Below are 16980 nucleotides of genomic sequence, written 5' to 3'. Positions count from 1 at the left end.
CTGTGTTCAACTAGTTTATATTGTTTGAAAATTTCTTGCCACAGTCAGAGCTAAGCCAAGCCCTTTGGAGCATACAATGTAAATTCCACCGATTACACTCCTTATTGGTGCAACCGGTGACGCACATAATGAATGATATTCTTAACTCTCTTGCATATGGACAGCAGCACCGTGACGATGCTGAGTGTCATGCAGTGGGTATCAATTAAAAATGATGACACTTTGTCTTCGATCGATCAGCAGTTGTCATCGTGACGTCGACTCCGAAAAATATTTTGATTCATTTCCGTGACAGTCATATTTCGTGTTCCTTTAAAATGACTGCTGGTTTCGTGGCTGGCTTTTTGCTAGTGGTCGTCTCTCATGCTCATATTGAACATTGTTGAGATGCAAATAAGAAACTGTTAAAATGGAGAAAGGACCAGTAACGGTCGCTGTTGATGGTTCTTTCGCTAGTTTTGTTTTCTTAGTTGTACCTCGATAATTATAATGACGGAGCCCTATGGTCTGTGAGTGCAAGCGCGCCGTCCTAGCGGTATTTGCACGAGTGCTGCGGTGTATTCGACGGCAGTCCTTCCAAGAGCGAAGCGAGTCGAAGTTCCGTAGTCACGGTGAACTCGTACGGGGCATAGTTTTTGATTGTCCGGTACCGCATATGCCTTCGGTGGAAATTTCTGCGTGTTACTGGGTTCACCATTGTGCATATTGGTGACTCTCTCAAAACTCTAACTATTCACCGCTGTGGTCTTCCTTAATTATGACGTCACCCCCATGTCGTTTGGTGGCGTTCGTTGCTTCCGTGAAGACCAAACAATTTTATCATGTTGATGATTGCATCTGGCGATGAAGTACCAAGTTGGTCCGTTTAATATGTTTGGTCTCGTCGCTCTGAGTCAAAGCGAAATTTTTGCTTGGCATATTTCCTTTTCCTTGCCAGGCTGTTAATTTATTGCGCTTCGCAGCCAGCGGTTCTCGGCTTCGGAAACTCGTCGTCTTGAATAGTGCTCTTATTGTATTTCATTTCTCGGAGATGTCTATCGATACTTTTCTGGTAACCTGACAATGAATCTGGTTCATACTCTTTGCCGTTCTCCATTTTAACTGACCAGAAGAACCGTATGCAGTAAGTTATCCAGGTCTGTAGGCGGTATTCCATGCAGACGCCATCGTTCAACCGTCATATTTATCTACCACTCATTGAAAACAGCTCAGTACCCACGCCTGGTCTTGTAGGTGGTATTTTTGTTCGTTTGAAGACCAATTTATTGGTGGTTCAGCACATCTTCTGATAAAACGCATGCGAATCTAGCTACACCTGACGTTGAAGTACATGTATTTAGACCAGGTAGTGGCTCCGCTGAGCTGCTTACGTCTTCGGTTGTTAATTAATGTCGACTCGGATTTTGCTTCGCTGACGACAGACTGCTCTTCCAAATGATAAAAGTCGTCCTCACACTGAGATAAATAAATGCAGTTTTCTTTGTTGTAATTTTTATCGGTTAGGTCATTCATTATGGATAACTGATAACTTGCAAAAGCCTCCGAACTGATATGAATGAAAACTTGCAGACCACAATTTTTGTGTAAACAAACAAAAATAGTTCCGGGTCAAAATTGGTAAATACTTATTAACATAGAGAAATGGCATAATGTTTTTGTTTTTGCAAAGCTGTCGTGCAAATACCGGTAGTACGCGCGCGCTCCAATGCAAGTAAAATGTGGTACATACATGCATGTAATAATATAAGGTTGTTCACAAAATACCGGGATTTATGTCCTCGTACATCGTACGCTTCGGTATTGTCCTCGACGAGTCCAACTTTGCAAGAAAAAAAGTCGAAATAAGGCGTTTTTAGATGCCCGTCGCGCACTGAACTGAGCGAGCAGACTGAGCAGACCAGCGAGCAGACTAGGAACGCGTTCAGCATGTCTGCTAAGTGCACAGAACGAAATTTCAACCCGCCCTGCGCAATGCACGTGCTAGAAATTTTAGGTCAGCAGCACAATTTCACTCAAATTCACAGGTTTTGGACTGACCATGATTTACTTTGTGAAGTACTGAATCTTAAGTAGTATATAGTTTTGCAAAAAATGTAAAATCTTCTCTTCTTTTTCCTCGTATTGACGTAAATGTGTTTTGATGTCAAAGGTCAAATAGCGTCCTATTGAAGTTATTATACTCCGCGTCAAAATTATTGGACTCCGCGTCCTCTGATACCGAAACTTACTGTACGACGAAATTCAGTAGGTTGCAGACGCAGGTGTATAATAATGTAAGGTATTGTCCTATAACCTAAAGCATAAAACATGTTGCATGACACATCTGCTATTTAGCTTATCCACACAGTGGACACGGAAAGAAAGCGCTCTTATGATTGCTCAGAGTTGAAATCTAGTCCAGACCAGAATTCACCTGTCAAAGATAATGATGCAATCCGTACATGTAAAGGCTGAGTTGACACGATGAATACAGGGTGAACATATTTTGGAGCGTACAAGAAACTGTAGTTGAAATTAAAAACAAGTGTTGTGAACGAAGCTACAGCTACCGACCACTTCAGAATGCGAACAACTCATTATGTATTTCAGTGTATAGTTATTTATTAGTAAAACTGAAAAATCGTCTTTTCCCATGACTCGGTTTCTTGAGGAAACGGTGCTTACTGTCCCAGTTATGTCCTATAAAACTGTTGGTATGATATCATCATTTTGCAACTGTTTTGCTCAGTGGAAAATTAACAGGTGACATGACAGTTGATTCCCCGCCCCTACTGTCACTTGGAACAAAGGTTAAAGATACGTAAATTTTTAAAAACATGATCGGAATGTCTAAAGAAAATGATTGTTGCTGACAAGTTGATGACGGTTACACTATGATATATTTATCAAAAGCACTAAGAAAATTTGCTGAGTCAGCATTTTAGGTTCTTTTGTACAGAAAGGAAGGAAATGGTGGCATCAGTTTCTGAATATAATATAATATTCAAAATAACTTCTTATTCAAAGTCTTTTGTGAAAATTTCAATAAAATGACAAAATTGCAATAATGTTTTCTTACATTTCTACACGCAAACCAGCTGAATTTGCTGATACTGCGCTGTCTATGGGTAGTCGTTAATTAGTTACGATCCAGTTAATTAGTTACGAACGAAGGTCTTTGGCATGGACCATACACCATGTCGAAAACAGAAAGTCTGTTTGATTTTCATAAAAATATAATCACTTGAATATTTCTTCATTTATATGTTTACTAATGTATTTCTCGAGTGAAAGCTTTTGAATACACTTTGAAAGGGAAAGTAGATTCCATTAACGGACGTTGTTATAATCGCCGAGTACCATTAACACTCACTGGAATGACTTTTCTAACGTTGTAAAGCATTACCGCAGTTCAGCACCGTCAACAGTTTTCCTCGACTCTGGTATGATTATTTGTCGGATAGAGTATACTCAAGGTCAGTAGCAATGACCATACAGCCCTGTACAAAGAATAGGAACACATACAATAATAAATGATAAGCTTCATTTTCGCCTTACTCCAATGAATCCAAATTGCCGACAGATAAGCCCGAATAATATATATCTCGTTAAAGGTATACTGTCACCTGTTCCAATTTTGCCACAGTTACCATGGCAAGAGAAAATCTAACCAATCACAGATTTTAAGCGGATGGCCGCTTTTTAAAAACAGCGCCCTCACATGGGCATTTTGAATACCGAGGAACGCCCCTCTGACCATAAATGGGCATATTTAGATTACAGGCGACTGTATACCTTTAATCGAATAAGTGATAACTTGCATAAATGGAGACGGTAATGGGTGAAAAGAAACGATCATCTAATTAAAGGAATACAGTTGCAACTTATCGATAATATATTCATTATGTAGTTCTAGAAAGAAGAATATCTGAAATTTTTCCTCTGTTTCCTCCCCACAGTCTACAGAAACAAACATTATCAACCTTGCGAACACAACGTAACGGTACAATATGCGAAGTCATTCTTATGTGGACAGGCATGCCGTTGTCGGCAGTTACGTTTGACAATGCGCGCCTACTGTAGTACAGCCACCGTTAAAAGGTTGAACACGAGACATTTCGACTTAATTTGGGAGAACAGGAAACTGCCATTTAAAAGTATAACAAAATGGCGAGAACTATATAATAAAACTAGTAGAGCTATCGGAGTTTTTAAATTCTACATGAATACGCACGCGATCGTTCTCTCGCTGCGTGTGGAAGTCCATGCTACTGTCTATGTCAAAGTAGAATAACCTTAAAGTTCTTAGAAACACAAGCAGTAAATCCAGCTTGGAATTAACCCAGTCCTTATCTCAGGTTCCTACCGATACTTAATTACGACAGACAGACAGACAAGCAAACATACAGGCACAGACAAGCAAACAAACAGACAAACAGAGACAAATAGACAAAGGTGGGACTTAGAGAGAGATAAGGGAGACAGAGAAACTGAGATTTGACAATTTGCGATTAGCAATTTGCTACAGCATTGTATCGTCATTGGTTGGAACAAAGGTCATGATTACAAGGTTGACTTAAAAGCAGTTCTTTTTTTGTCAACTGTTTGCGTTTGTTTTTCTCGTTACGGCTGTGACACTCATAATAGCGTTGGCAAAGGCCCGCTTGCTAACCCTTTGATATACATGTACATGTTTTGAAATTATCCACCGCAATTCGGATGAAACAGTTCCACTGTCCCTGGAGAACATGTTCTCATTATTTGTTCCCTGAAACCTCTTATGACAGAATTGAAGGAAGTCTCATCCCCGTTTTTCACAGTTCAACTGGGAAGCCATTCACTTCATATGTACCACAAGGTTCACCTTTTCAATGATTTCATCAGCGCATCGTGTATTTTACAGCCTCTCGCACGACAGCTACAATTGATACCGACATGGACTAGCGTTCGTGATGTCTAAACATATCGCTTGTTTTATGCAAGCCAATGTAAGTTATTGCTAATGTAAAGCACCGAAAGTCATATAGAACCAAGTCTTATCACGTTTAAGGTAGAACGCACCTCAGGGACAGATATTCGGACACTCAAACCTTTTACAATTCTTTTCTCATATGCTACTTCTGGGGGTTCATTTTAATATAACATTAAACTGGTCCAATAATCATTTCATTCAAGGTAATACATTACCAGGTCCATGGGACATTTGAGATTTACTAATTTAAGTAAGACCATCCTGAACCACTGGTAGTTAGTGGTGGTACCAGGTGTCCAGAATGGAAAAGCTCTCGGTGTAAAAAAAATTACTAGTTTACTTTTTCGAAATTCGAAAATTTAATTTTTCTCAATACAGTTAACACAGGGATAGCGGCCATTTATATTTTAAATATCGGTAAATCTCGGGTTATTTGTTTCTCTAGTATCAAAATTTGCACGGTGACCCCAAACTTTTATTCTTGATTTGGAAAGAGAATGATTGAAAGATTCCTTAAGGAAATTTTGAGTAAAAGTTTAAGTCTTTCACTTTCGAGGCGCAAACTGCCTTAAGCACTCTGTCTAAACCCCTTGAATAATTTACTGCCATCATGTTAAAGGGTGCTACCATATTCGGAAATATTTCTTCAGAAATAACTGACGAGAGAATTATCACATTAATTAATTAGAGATTATTATAAAGACACAACGTTCTACTTAAGTCTTGGGGTTAGAGGGTTTTGATTTGACAAAGTTTCGAAAAATAAATTCGGAGGAATTTCAAACTAAAATACACAGCCGCAGAAGTGCGCATTCATCATTGACCAAGTTTTAGCGCCGACGGGTAGTCTTCTTTGCACTTGAGAATTATATTTTAACACACTGCACAGATATTTTAACACATCCTGGCGGAGTTTTGGAGAAATGTGTGTACAGGGGAAGCTAATTAGCCGGCTTTGGGCAATTTCAGCCAGTCTGAGGTGTTTTACAAATAAACATACCTTCTTAAGGTATCTTGAACAAATAAATATGGACAGGGAACGTTGCATTATTCTCAATGGTCCTCCCACTGTGATATGAAAAAATCTCCATAACAGTTTTCCACTCTCCTCACCTTGAGAACCCCCATTGGTTATCTCCCCTTACAAAAGATCCTAAGGACCATCTCCCTGACGCATGTTTGCCTCTCTCGATAGTCACTAATAGCCTAATACTATTCAGATTGGTTTTTTCCAAGATCTTCTCTGAACAAAGAAATGGAATTTTCCCGTCCACTGACTCCAATGGCCTTGTATAAATCGTTATACAAATATATTGAGTCGGACATAACTCAGCCTTCACACAAGTCGTGCACTGCAGAGTCCTATTTTGCTTAGGGTGAAAAAGCAGAGAGTTGCACACAGGGACATCCAAAAGCGCTGTTCGCGAAAATGAATCTTCGTGTGGGTTTTTTGGGGGGAAGCAATTTTTTATCAACGCAACGCAAACGGCGCTTTGAATGTCCCGGCGTGCAACGCGTTGCTTTCCTACAACAGGATGAGATAATTTAAATATGCGTTATACTTACGTCAGTTAGCTTTAACTCGGGTTTAACGAACTTCAACCTGTCTACTTTGGGCAGTGGCAGACCTTGCGCGACTTGCGCTGAAAAAGAATGGTCAATTAGGAAGATTACATACACACTATGTGGGAAGTACTGCTGCACAAATTTCTAATTCATAGTCAGCCGCTAGACAGCAATAGTTTGATTTCAGATAATTAGAACTCCACGTTCTACAGATTTCATCGGTTGTTCGAAGTCTACTAGTGTGGCAGCAAGGCTGCAGTGTTCCATTTTCAAAAGGATACACTTTTAAAAAAATGTAATTTTGTTTTGAATGTATAGCCTTTGGAAAATGTTGGTTTTGTTTCAACGTTATGAAGTTGCAATTTGAATTTGTAAATACCTAAAGGATAAATTTGAACACTTTGTGAAGCTCTACAGAAAATTGATTTGAAATTTCTCCAATCTCACCATTTATCCACGGAATCACTGTGTTTGTGAGCATAGTGTCGGTGGCAAGTTGAACAAAGAACAACTGAAAGCAGAAAGAAAAATAAATAAATCATACATTTTACAAAAGGCATCTCCATTGAATATGACTTGAAATAAATATGAAAAATACTGAAACAAATAGCAATTCACTCACGCTTATTTGACCAACATCGGAATTTTCAACGCTGACATCAAACCTGAGAGAGAGAGAGAGAGAGAGAGAGAGAGAGAGAGAGAGAGAGAGAGAGAAGGAGAGAGGATAAATAATAGTGACACACCAGCAGCAATAACATTAAAATAATGTTTCATCCAGTCTCGTAAAAGGACGCCACCGTGACTCCCTCATCATATGGATCAGTGTAGTTGCTCCTATAACTACTGGACGGCAACAATGGAACAAGTCCGCTTTCACTAGTCTCGACCGGACATCATTTTGTGCGTTTCTTGAAGAACCGCCCTTCGAAAAAAGCTAAACTATCTCTATTAAAACCTCTTATTTTTTGATAATTTTCGCGACTATCGTTGGGAAACTTCCAGGTACAACTTTAAGCACTGGTCCGTTTGTGGTCAGGATGACGTGAAGCCATAGATATCAACTCTCTAGACGTTCAAAATCTCCAATTGAGATTGGGCAAGGGGTAAAATCCCCTATTCAAGATGAAACACTACATCATGATGATGATGATGATGTTGATGATGATTATGATGATGTTGATGATGTTGATAATGACGATTCTTCTTATTATATTATTATCGTAGTAGTCGTCGTCGTCATTATCATCATCATCGTCGTCGTCATCATCATCATCATCATCATCATCATCATCATCATCATCTCTAATATTGCCATTTCCTGATCCTTGCGTCGTTAACACAACTGGAGCCATAACGTACGGATCAGTCAACAACACACTGCGTCTGAATCAATCGTCGATTTTACCTCTTGATCGTAACATTACCAACGATACTGAGATCGACTAGTTTGGGAGCAAGCACTACCGTCATGTTCTGAAATAGAGCAATGGAATAAATAAAACTCGATTGTCTAAACACATTTATATCTATCCACTTCCATGCATTTACACGTTTGAGCAATAAGGGCAATACCGGCCGCACACTTTGCGAAAGTTGACCAATAAATCTTCAATGATCATTGATTTTGTTCTCAAAGGGTGGGCCTTTATATTTCATAGCCACACTCAGTCTTTTTAGGATTTTGAATAATCCATTTCAGAATGATACGATTCAGTGAAGGAAAACTTAGATGCATCATGTATGTAAATAGCCCCGTTCCTGCTCAACCAATAATTACATTTGTACTCACTATTCGAAAGTTGAACAAGTGAACTGGATTCTGATTCGGCGGGAGCGCCGAGAAGGAAACGACACCCCCAGTGTCGACTGTGATATTTCCTTCGGTTATAGTTAGCTTGGGTGCCATAGTGCTGTTCATGGTCATAGTCATAGCCAAGTTGTTGTATTTGTCATGGATCTGGGGAAGAGAGATATTGCTAGCTGTCATCATATTGAATGGATAATATTGCTATGCCAGACATTCACAACCTGGACTCAGTCGAACTCTGATGGTTAACGCTTTCAGGTGATGTGTATACTAAGTCTGCTCGTACAACAACTAATTTCGGAAAACGTATCTTTCAATCTATGACTATTGACAAAAAACAGAAAGAATAACGATACCGATGATGATGATGACGATGATGATGATGATGATGATGATGATGATGATGATGATGATGATGATGATGATGATGGTCGATTGTGATCATTGATGATGAGGAGGATGAGAATGATGAAGATACTCACTGAAGAATGAATTTATCTAATCGAATCACCATCCTAATGTAGAACACCTAAATGCTTCAACGATCTCGTAGTTATTCATTTCTGCCTTCAAACATGAGGAAACCAATCATCCTAAGGCTATCTATTTACCCGAAATACTTTTCGTGAGTTTTGTAAAAAAGAATGTGTACGCACTTACTTCTTTTACAAAAATTGCAAAGTAGGAGGTGTTCAGAGCAAACTTAGAATCTTTGGGAAGCTATTGGGAAATAAAAATGTAAAAGAAAACACATGAATTCAAGCTTATTTGAGATGATACACGGAAACAATGCTTTGTAACTGATGTGAAGCACGGTGCGACTAGATTCGTGCATTTGACATCAAATTCGTTGGATTAAAAAGTTATATAAATTGCTATGGAGGTCAATGTCTTTCCCACTATATAGTATGCGGGCTCAATGTCATTAACCAAAGTGGTCAACCAGCCAAATCGACCACCGTATGCCAACATATGGTGTATCCTACTCACGTCACGCTTAAATTCGTCGAGTCAATAGTTTGCTCAACGAGGAATACAAATCATGTAGCTGTATCACGAGACGCTCATCACTCATTTTAAGACATTAGTCAAGTCACCTGTGGTCTATTCCGCTCTGCGCCCCATACACATGTGTATATATGCCTAAAACTTCTCAGGCATATGTACACACGTCTATGGGGCGCATAGACGCAAAGCGGAATAGGCCACAGGTGACTGTGCATTGGCCCTCAAGGTTGTTCAGTCTATAAAGTTAATATGCGAGTAATTTGAATACATTTTAGCTCAACTGTTTCGTACAATGTAGCTGCCGTGTTGCGAATATCATAACTTAATCAGCTAAAGACATATTAAAATAAAAAGTTTGGCCTGGAAACACTTTTTATGAACCACATTATTGCATGGCTTCCAAAAACGTTTTGCATGCCGAGTACTACAAATGTAGACGCTGTGACTTTACGACAATGCGACAAAACAGTTTGACTGTTTCAAAAAATATGCAAAATGTCTTAGTCTAGAACTTACATCAATCTGTTGGGCAAATTTATTGAGGAAACCGGAGTTTTGGAGAGTATACAGCAGAGTATTGGCAACATAGTCTGACACCCACAAATAAACCATTCGGGAGGTCTCCTTCTGCTCCGGCATCGCTTTCGGTGAAAATGGTGGCGCTTTGTGCTGTGATCGCTGGTATATTTCTCCCTTTGAATAAAAGAACAGAGAAGGAAATTGTCTAGCCCTGGATCTTTTAACAGGTTTACCTTTCAGGGAGTACTTTTACTTATCTCTCTTTATTGAATCAAGTCGATAGTGAGCCAATCAACGACAGAAATCAGTTGTCAACGAATTTGACAGCTGATAACTTGGACTTTCTCACTGCCCCTCAATAGGCTATGCAATGCGACACTTTCCTGCCCTGATTTCAAACTTATGTCTGTTATGTAGCCAGGCTCTGACAGCGGACTGGAGGAGAAACGCTAGCGAAGCTGAGTTCGTTTGCATTGGAACTGGCGTAACCAGGCCGTTGAGGGCACATCTCTGTAACACTTACAGGCACGAAACTAGAGAATATGCGTAGTGGAAAGTGTGAAAGTCTACCGATGACCTGGGTCGTGACCAGTGTAAACATCGACGTCAGAGCAGGTAACGACAGCTTTGACGGTACGTTCCCATTTAAATATGTCAAACTTGTCCTGGAACGAAGCTAACCGTTCCAGGGACACCATATGGAACTTCGTTGATAGGAATTAGTTGAAGGTTCACAGTCCATGAATTTCAAGTAAGAATACTACTAGGTTAGAACGTCGCATGTTACACGTATTACATGTTTTATCTTTTATTGGTGTACAGGACGTTATCGTAATGAGTATGAAGTTCAAAAGTAATGAAGTTTATTAACCTTGTGAGCGGTTTCCAAGTATTTGTCGGTGAACTTTGGCGGTTCCACCAATCTGTAGTCGATGACCATGAAGTCCAAGTCACCACCGAATGACGTCACGACTGCGTACAGGAAAAATGCGATGAGTAAGTCAAACCTTCAACTTTTGCCTGTCTGTCAGTGATGGACCTCCCACGACAGAATAATCAAAATCAACACAGCACATCAACACTAACGCCGTTGCCATGGACACCATCACCATAGCCACCGACAACGTAAGCAACTGCAATGTCAAGATGATGACTGCAATTCGCTTAATCAATCATCATAATCATAATCATCATCATCATCATCATCATCATCATCATCATCATCATCATCATCATCATCATCATCTTGATCGTCATCTTAAGAATCATCATAATCATCATCATCATCATCATCATCATCATCATCATCATCATCATCATCTTGATCGTCATCATAATAATCATCATCATCATCATCATCATCATCATCATCATCATCATCTTGATCGTCATCATCAACACATCAATCACAACTATCGAGAGATCTTTTTATTGTTTAAACTGTGTCGCCTTCCCGAAGGAAAAAAATGTTCACTTAAGAAAATTACAGTCACAAAAATATTTTCCGAGTTGTGAACAGGCATAGTTGTTTGAAGAAAAAAGTCAATATTTTCATTTTATGCCCTTCAGCCCTCTACTGTCTTTAATTTCGCAACCATTCTTCAACGATTTGAAGTCTGCCACATGTTTTAACGATTAATATTATGATGTTACATATTGTCAGTAATTACCTTTTATGTCAGAGAAGGTATCCGCCAAGTCGTTGTTTATACCGTCTGTTGCGCCCTGGCACAACTAAAATAGAAATGAGTAATAAACTACGTCATTCTCTGTACGGTTTGAACAATCGTCAAATGCTTTAAAATATAAAAGTATTGCAAAGCAATATTCTAATCACCACTTGTATTCTTATTCTGGTTCCTGTAGTATCAAGTGCAGGGTACAAAAATGCAAGATTATTTCGACAGAAACCGAACAATATAAACTGCCATCAATTATGAGCAAGCTTTGATCCTCAAACAAAGAATAATATTTACCTGGTTTGATAAATCTCCTTTCATACCATCGGCTATGTTGTCAGCGAATAGGTTGTACAACCAACTGTGTTACAAATGAAATGATCGTAAAAATGAAATCATCAAATTGCGGGTGTAAATTTCAGACAGAATCTCACTAATCATTTTTACGTATCGCCGACACTTCTTATACATATCATTGTGTGATGCATTTCTTAATTGGCTTAGATGTGATAGCTCCTGCACATAATTGCGAATTATAGTCAACTCTTCTCTATTGCAGACTTTTCTTAATCGTTAAAATTATACGTTCTGAATCATATACACGAACACACATATAACATGTTCTTCTAAATTTAACAAGCCTATCGTTCGCAATTTGATACGGTTTTACAGAGGTAGAACCACCTCGCCGATGTCGAATCGCATTATCACCGCACGTTTGTGGGCAGATCATGAGTAGTAACACCAGGAGCTGGTGCCATTTTAGAGATGTTTTCGATACATACCTGGCTCCACCGTTGAATTTAACGCGCAGGTCGTTGATGTGCGCATTACAGCTCACTGCTGATATAGTTGGTTTCCCGTCTTTGTCCTTTCCTGTGAGTGGTTCAAAGTACATGAACAATTGTCATGCTCCACTGGCATTAAGAAAAAACTTTACAAGAACGGGTAAGTGTCATCGAAAAGTTTGGATCGGTTTATTCAGTCTGAGTAAAATGTAGCCTGCCCATAACGACCTGTGACTTTTTTGCAAGGGAAATTTCAAGTCTGAATCTTATGGGATGAGAAGACTCCAATTTCGACTATACTCACGCTTACCGATTATTTCAGCGAAGATACATTGTCTTTTAAGTGTAATTCATCCTTTTCGATGAAAATGGACAGCCTCTCCTTTTTCTTCAAATTAAAACGTTCTTGTTGTCCGATATGTTTATCACGTGTCACTGTTGGTAAAGCTTACTGTTGTATGGTTGAAAATGCACAGCTTATTTCAGTGCTACATTGATGATGTGTCGAAAGCCACTTACCCGCAAAGTGAGCAAATATCTTTATGGGCCAAACTATTAGTTCTTCAACAACAATTGGCTATGCCAATTCAAGTGCATTGATAGTATACAAACAAACACATACAATGGAGATCGAATTGGTACAATACTCACCGAGTCTAGCGACCACATCAAGAGAGAGTCCCTTTGCTTGGACATCAAAGCTGCCACTGTCTTTGATGTCAATACTGCGAAGAATCGATGCAGGGGATATGAATGTTAACAACTAAGCCAGTGTTGAGAAGTCCACGAAATTGTTCTCCACAGGGAAACGACTTTGGATATTGGAAGGGTTACGATTGTTTCCGGAAAAAACAGAAACACTCGCGTAAAACACTCTATCTCTGATCTATCTTAAAGTAACCATAAACTGACGTTCGCGGGTAAGTTTGAAAGAGCACCGAGATTTGATTATAAATCTGTACTTACAAGACAAGTTTGTACGAATACTTCCAGTCACCTTTGACCTTCGCAGATGCACCCCACAGAGACACTTTCAGACCAACGTTTGGTTGAGGTTTAATGCTGAAATTCGGAATATCTGCATCCTGTATAGCCATCCTACGGAAAAGAAAACGATAATAATTGTGGTTTGTAAAGAGTGTTCTTTGTCGTTCTGTTGAAATATATACCTACAGCTAGCGGTCGGAAACGTGCATTGTTATTCGACTTAAAGCGGAAAATCACAGTCCGATGCACTGAGCAACCCTCTTTCACTTCCTTGTGCATGATGATGATGATGATAATGATGATGATGATGATGATGATGATGATGATGATGATGGATGATCATCATGGATGATGATGATGAGGAGGAGGATGATGATGATGATGATGATGATGGTGATGGTGATCATGGTCATTGATGATGATGATGATGATGATGATGGTGATGATGATGATGGTGATGACGACGATTATAATGATTACTATTATTGTTATTTTTATTATTGACCCAAGCCTTAAAATAACTCAAGCTCAAAAAGAGCGACTTTGTGCATTTAATTATTCTGGAGCTTGTATATCTATCGGGTTCTTTGCGTTCCTTAAAGTCCTCGAATAATAAAGCTTCCCGGCGGAAAGTCCTGGATAAAGTTCTTTGAAAATGAAATTGAGTCCGGGAAAATTGTTAATCCACCAACAGTTTTCAAAAATTATGAGATGATCAGTGGCATGTCGCAAAAATGACATGTAAAATTATATAAAAAAATGATACATTGCAAAAATGATATCTGGAAAATGGTATTTTGACCTGAAAGAGTCCTCAAAAATTGTTGAAATGGTCATTACTGGTCCTTGAATTTTAAGTGATTTTACGTGTATGGACGTTGACCTAAATTGATTGATTGATTGATTGATTGAATATAAAAAAGGTAAATTAAATCAAAAAGGTACCAGCCACTGATTCGTTGATTATTTCCAACATAATTATAAAAATAGTGGTAACGCCATTTCCTTCAGAGGAAAATGTTGATGGAAACCTGATCAAACTTTTCAAACAACAAATCTTCGATGCAAAATCCGATGGATTTAAATCCGTGAAACATTTCACTCACTGTTGCAGATCATAATTTACATCTCCAACGGGTGTCCCAGCTCTGCCAGAGGTGTCGTCGATGGATAAATGACGTAGAAAGTGGCGGTATTTCTTTACGGCTGTACTTGTCACTGTGTTAAAAGAAAACATCTTGTTATCTATCTATCTATCTATCTATCTATCTATCTATCTATCTATCTATCTATCTATCTATCTATCTAACAAACAAACAAACAATTTATAATCTAGCAATTAATATAGCGCCTAATATCCAAAGTTGAACAATACTCAGTGGCTGCTAAGGAGGATAAAATGATCTCTGAGACATGTAAATTTTCAAGCATCTGTTGAAAGTCTTGACATTATTGGACGTGCAAGGTTGGAGTGCTCCAAAAGATAAGAGCTGCCGAGGAGAATGAGCGGCAATCGTAGGACGTCAGATCCACTTGGGTGTGTGCCGAAGGCATTTGTCCGACGAACGAAGAGTATGTGATGAAGAACGTGGTGTAATTAAGGTCCAGGGATACTGAGGAGAGAGTGCATTCAGGGGCTTGTAAGTAATGAGAACAAGTTTGACCACAATACGATTAGGTGCACGATGAAGCTGCGTAACAGACGTAATATGGTCCGATTTCTCAGTTTTAGTGAAAATTACGGCTGCTGTATTTGAAGGACTTTGAAACGCATACTGCAGAAGGGAGAATTATCTGATGGTGAGACAACAGGAGGCTTTCTCAGTCTTCTTTATGAAAAATCGACAATTTTTTTTTAAACCATAGAGTTAACACAGAGTATAACGGCTGAATTTGAAATCCTGGTAAAATTTTAAAATAGGTAATTTGTTTCTCTGATAAGAAATTTTGGTGGTAACTTATTCTTCCCTTATACTTAAATTGTGAAAGAGAATGTTTAAAACGTTCTTTTCGGAGGCGCGCATTGGAGTAGACTGATACACGTGCATATGCTTAATGGTACCGGTGTACCACGTTTTAAAAATGAATAAAATGTAATCTATCTATCTATCACGTGACTGAAATTCAGCTTGTTTTGTCAGGTCACAATTTTCTATACTTCTTAGAGGAGTGGCAGCATCCTTTACTTTTCAAGTTACCGACAGGCGGACGAGGGATGTTTTTTGTGAATGGTGCAGTCTTTCCCTACCGTTTCCTTGGAAATTAAATGGTTTGGCCCTGGTATGGTTAGAACGGGGAATACTTTCGAAGGTTAGAGTTCAAGCAAAACAAAGAGCAAATGATCCGATTACTCTGATGGTGAAAGGAAGTAACCAACGCTATAGCGGTCACGTGACCACACTATGAAAAATAATCCTCTGCAATACGTTCAAGGGTCGCGTACATTACTGTATCATAATACAGTACGTCAACCCCGCGTACTATATCACATACGATAATTATGAGTTGAAGGCGAAGATATTTTGACGAAAACCTTGTTTATCAAATTTGCATGTCACGCCTACTGTGATAATTTGAGACATCGAAAAGGTTAAATCAATAGGTACCGAACTCGTGCATGAAGATAAATACACAGACACTTTCTGTAGGCTTCCGAAAATTCCACGTCAGGTACGTCACATTGAGTGTTTCAAAAGAGAAGAGCATTAAACTGGTACTGCTTTGTGAAGTATATCCAATATCCAGCACATACCAGTATCCCGGATGTAGCTAAAATAATAGCTACCGCTATGATTAAATGCGTAGACGCACTGAAAGTGACTTTGATGTAGGTTACGTATATCCCTCAGAACGTAAACAGCCGTTTCATGTAAATTTATAAACAAATCAGTGTCCAACAGTAAAGTGCAGTTACGTTGTATAGCTCGTTTTACATTTGACGTATTGTCGGCTGTACACATCCTGGTCACAGGTGCATTTACCAACGAATATGTCTAGTTCTCCATTCTTACCGTAGTCCAAACCATGCTGCGATATTCGAGTCTGCAGGCCGGGGTTCGGATCGGCAATCGCCTCCGTACACCTTACAGATACACTTGCAAGCACGAAAACGGCAATAATTCTTCGGAACGTCATCACTCACACGTAAGCCTGGAATCCTGCGATAGGAAAGCAGCAAAACTTCAACGAAATTCGTCCACCGAGAGAGAACGTGACTGAAAATCGCAGTTCCGTTCCATTTCACTTCCTTGTTGGTTATTACCATATGAAACCAAAAGTGACGTCAACGAAGCAATAAAAGAAAACACAGTTGCTTCCGGGTTAATTCTTTCTATTTTTGCGCACTACATTGCAGTGGATTAAATAAAGCCAGGGGAAAACCATTGGGTCGAAAATAAAGTTACACTGAGACTAGGGATGTACCATTAGATCTTGTTGGGGGAGGGGTTGGTGGCAAGATTGCTGACATGCGCATAAAGTCGAATTCTGCCAGTGCTGTCATTTGTATACTATAATCATTGTTTGCACATTAAAAAATCAGCATAACCGCCAAATTTATGAACCTTGCAGACATTTCCCATTTTCGACCATCCCTGCAATAATCTAATGGTTCATTCCAGTTATTAGGCATAGTCAATTCAAAACATAGGATAGGTTGGGCTGTTCGTACAC

The 16980-nt window shown here is 39.1% G+C and overlaps 1 protein-coding gene across 1 annotated transcript; it reads right to left on the bottom strand.

The window, feature by feature from the left end:
- Positions 1-2576: 2576 nt before the first annotated feature.
- Positions 2577-16613, bottom strand: LOC139116891 (bactericidal permeability-increasing protein-like). The gene is made up of 16 exons (XM_070679623.1): positions 16320-16613; positions 14415-14526; positions 13288-13419; positions 12973-13046; positions 12319-12409; positions 11831-11894; positions 11525-11588; positions 10726-10826; positions 9852-10028; positions 8988-9047; positions 8310-8477; positions 7926-7993; positions 7140-7182; positions 6965-7028; positions 6518-6594; positions 2577-3479 (listed from the first exon to the last, which is right to left on the bottom strand). The coding sequence occupies exons 1-16, from the start codon at positions 16441-16443 to the stop codon at positions 3429-3431; spliced, it is 1470 nt and encodes a 489-aa protein (XP_070535724.1). The 5' UTR covers positions 16444-16613; the 3' UTR covers positions 2577-3428.
- Positions 16614-16980: the final 367 nt, after the last annotated feature.

The sequence above is a fragment of the Ptychodera flava genome, chromosome 18 (assembly GCF_041260155.1).
Source record: "Ptychodera flava strain L36383 chromosome 18, AS_Pfla_20210202, whole genome shotgun sequence".
Classification (NCBI taxonomy): Eukaryota; Metazoa; Hemichordata; class Enteropneusta; family Ptychoderidae; genus Ptychodera; species Ptychodera flava.
The sequence above is the reverse complement of the archived record's forward strand: the minus strand, read 5'-3'. Positions and strand labels throughout refer to the sequence as shown.

Excerpts from the sequence above, each read along its gene's own strand:
- LOC139116891 (XM_070679623.1), bottom strand. The coding sequence starts at position 16,443 with ATGACGTTCCGAAGAATTATTGCCGTTTTCGTGCTTGCAAGTGTATCT. Across the intron at positions 8,478-8,987 it reads TTGCAATTTTTGTAAAAGAA|ATCCATGACAAATACAACAA; the intron begins GTAAGTGCGTAC and ends TCTCTTCCCCAG. Across the intron at positions 6,595-6,964 it reads AGTGATTCCGTGGATAAATG|CGCAAGTCGCGCAAGGTCTG; the intron begins GTGAGATTGGAG and ends ATTCTTTTTCAG.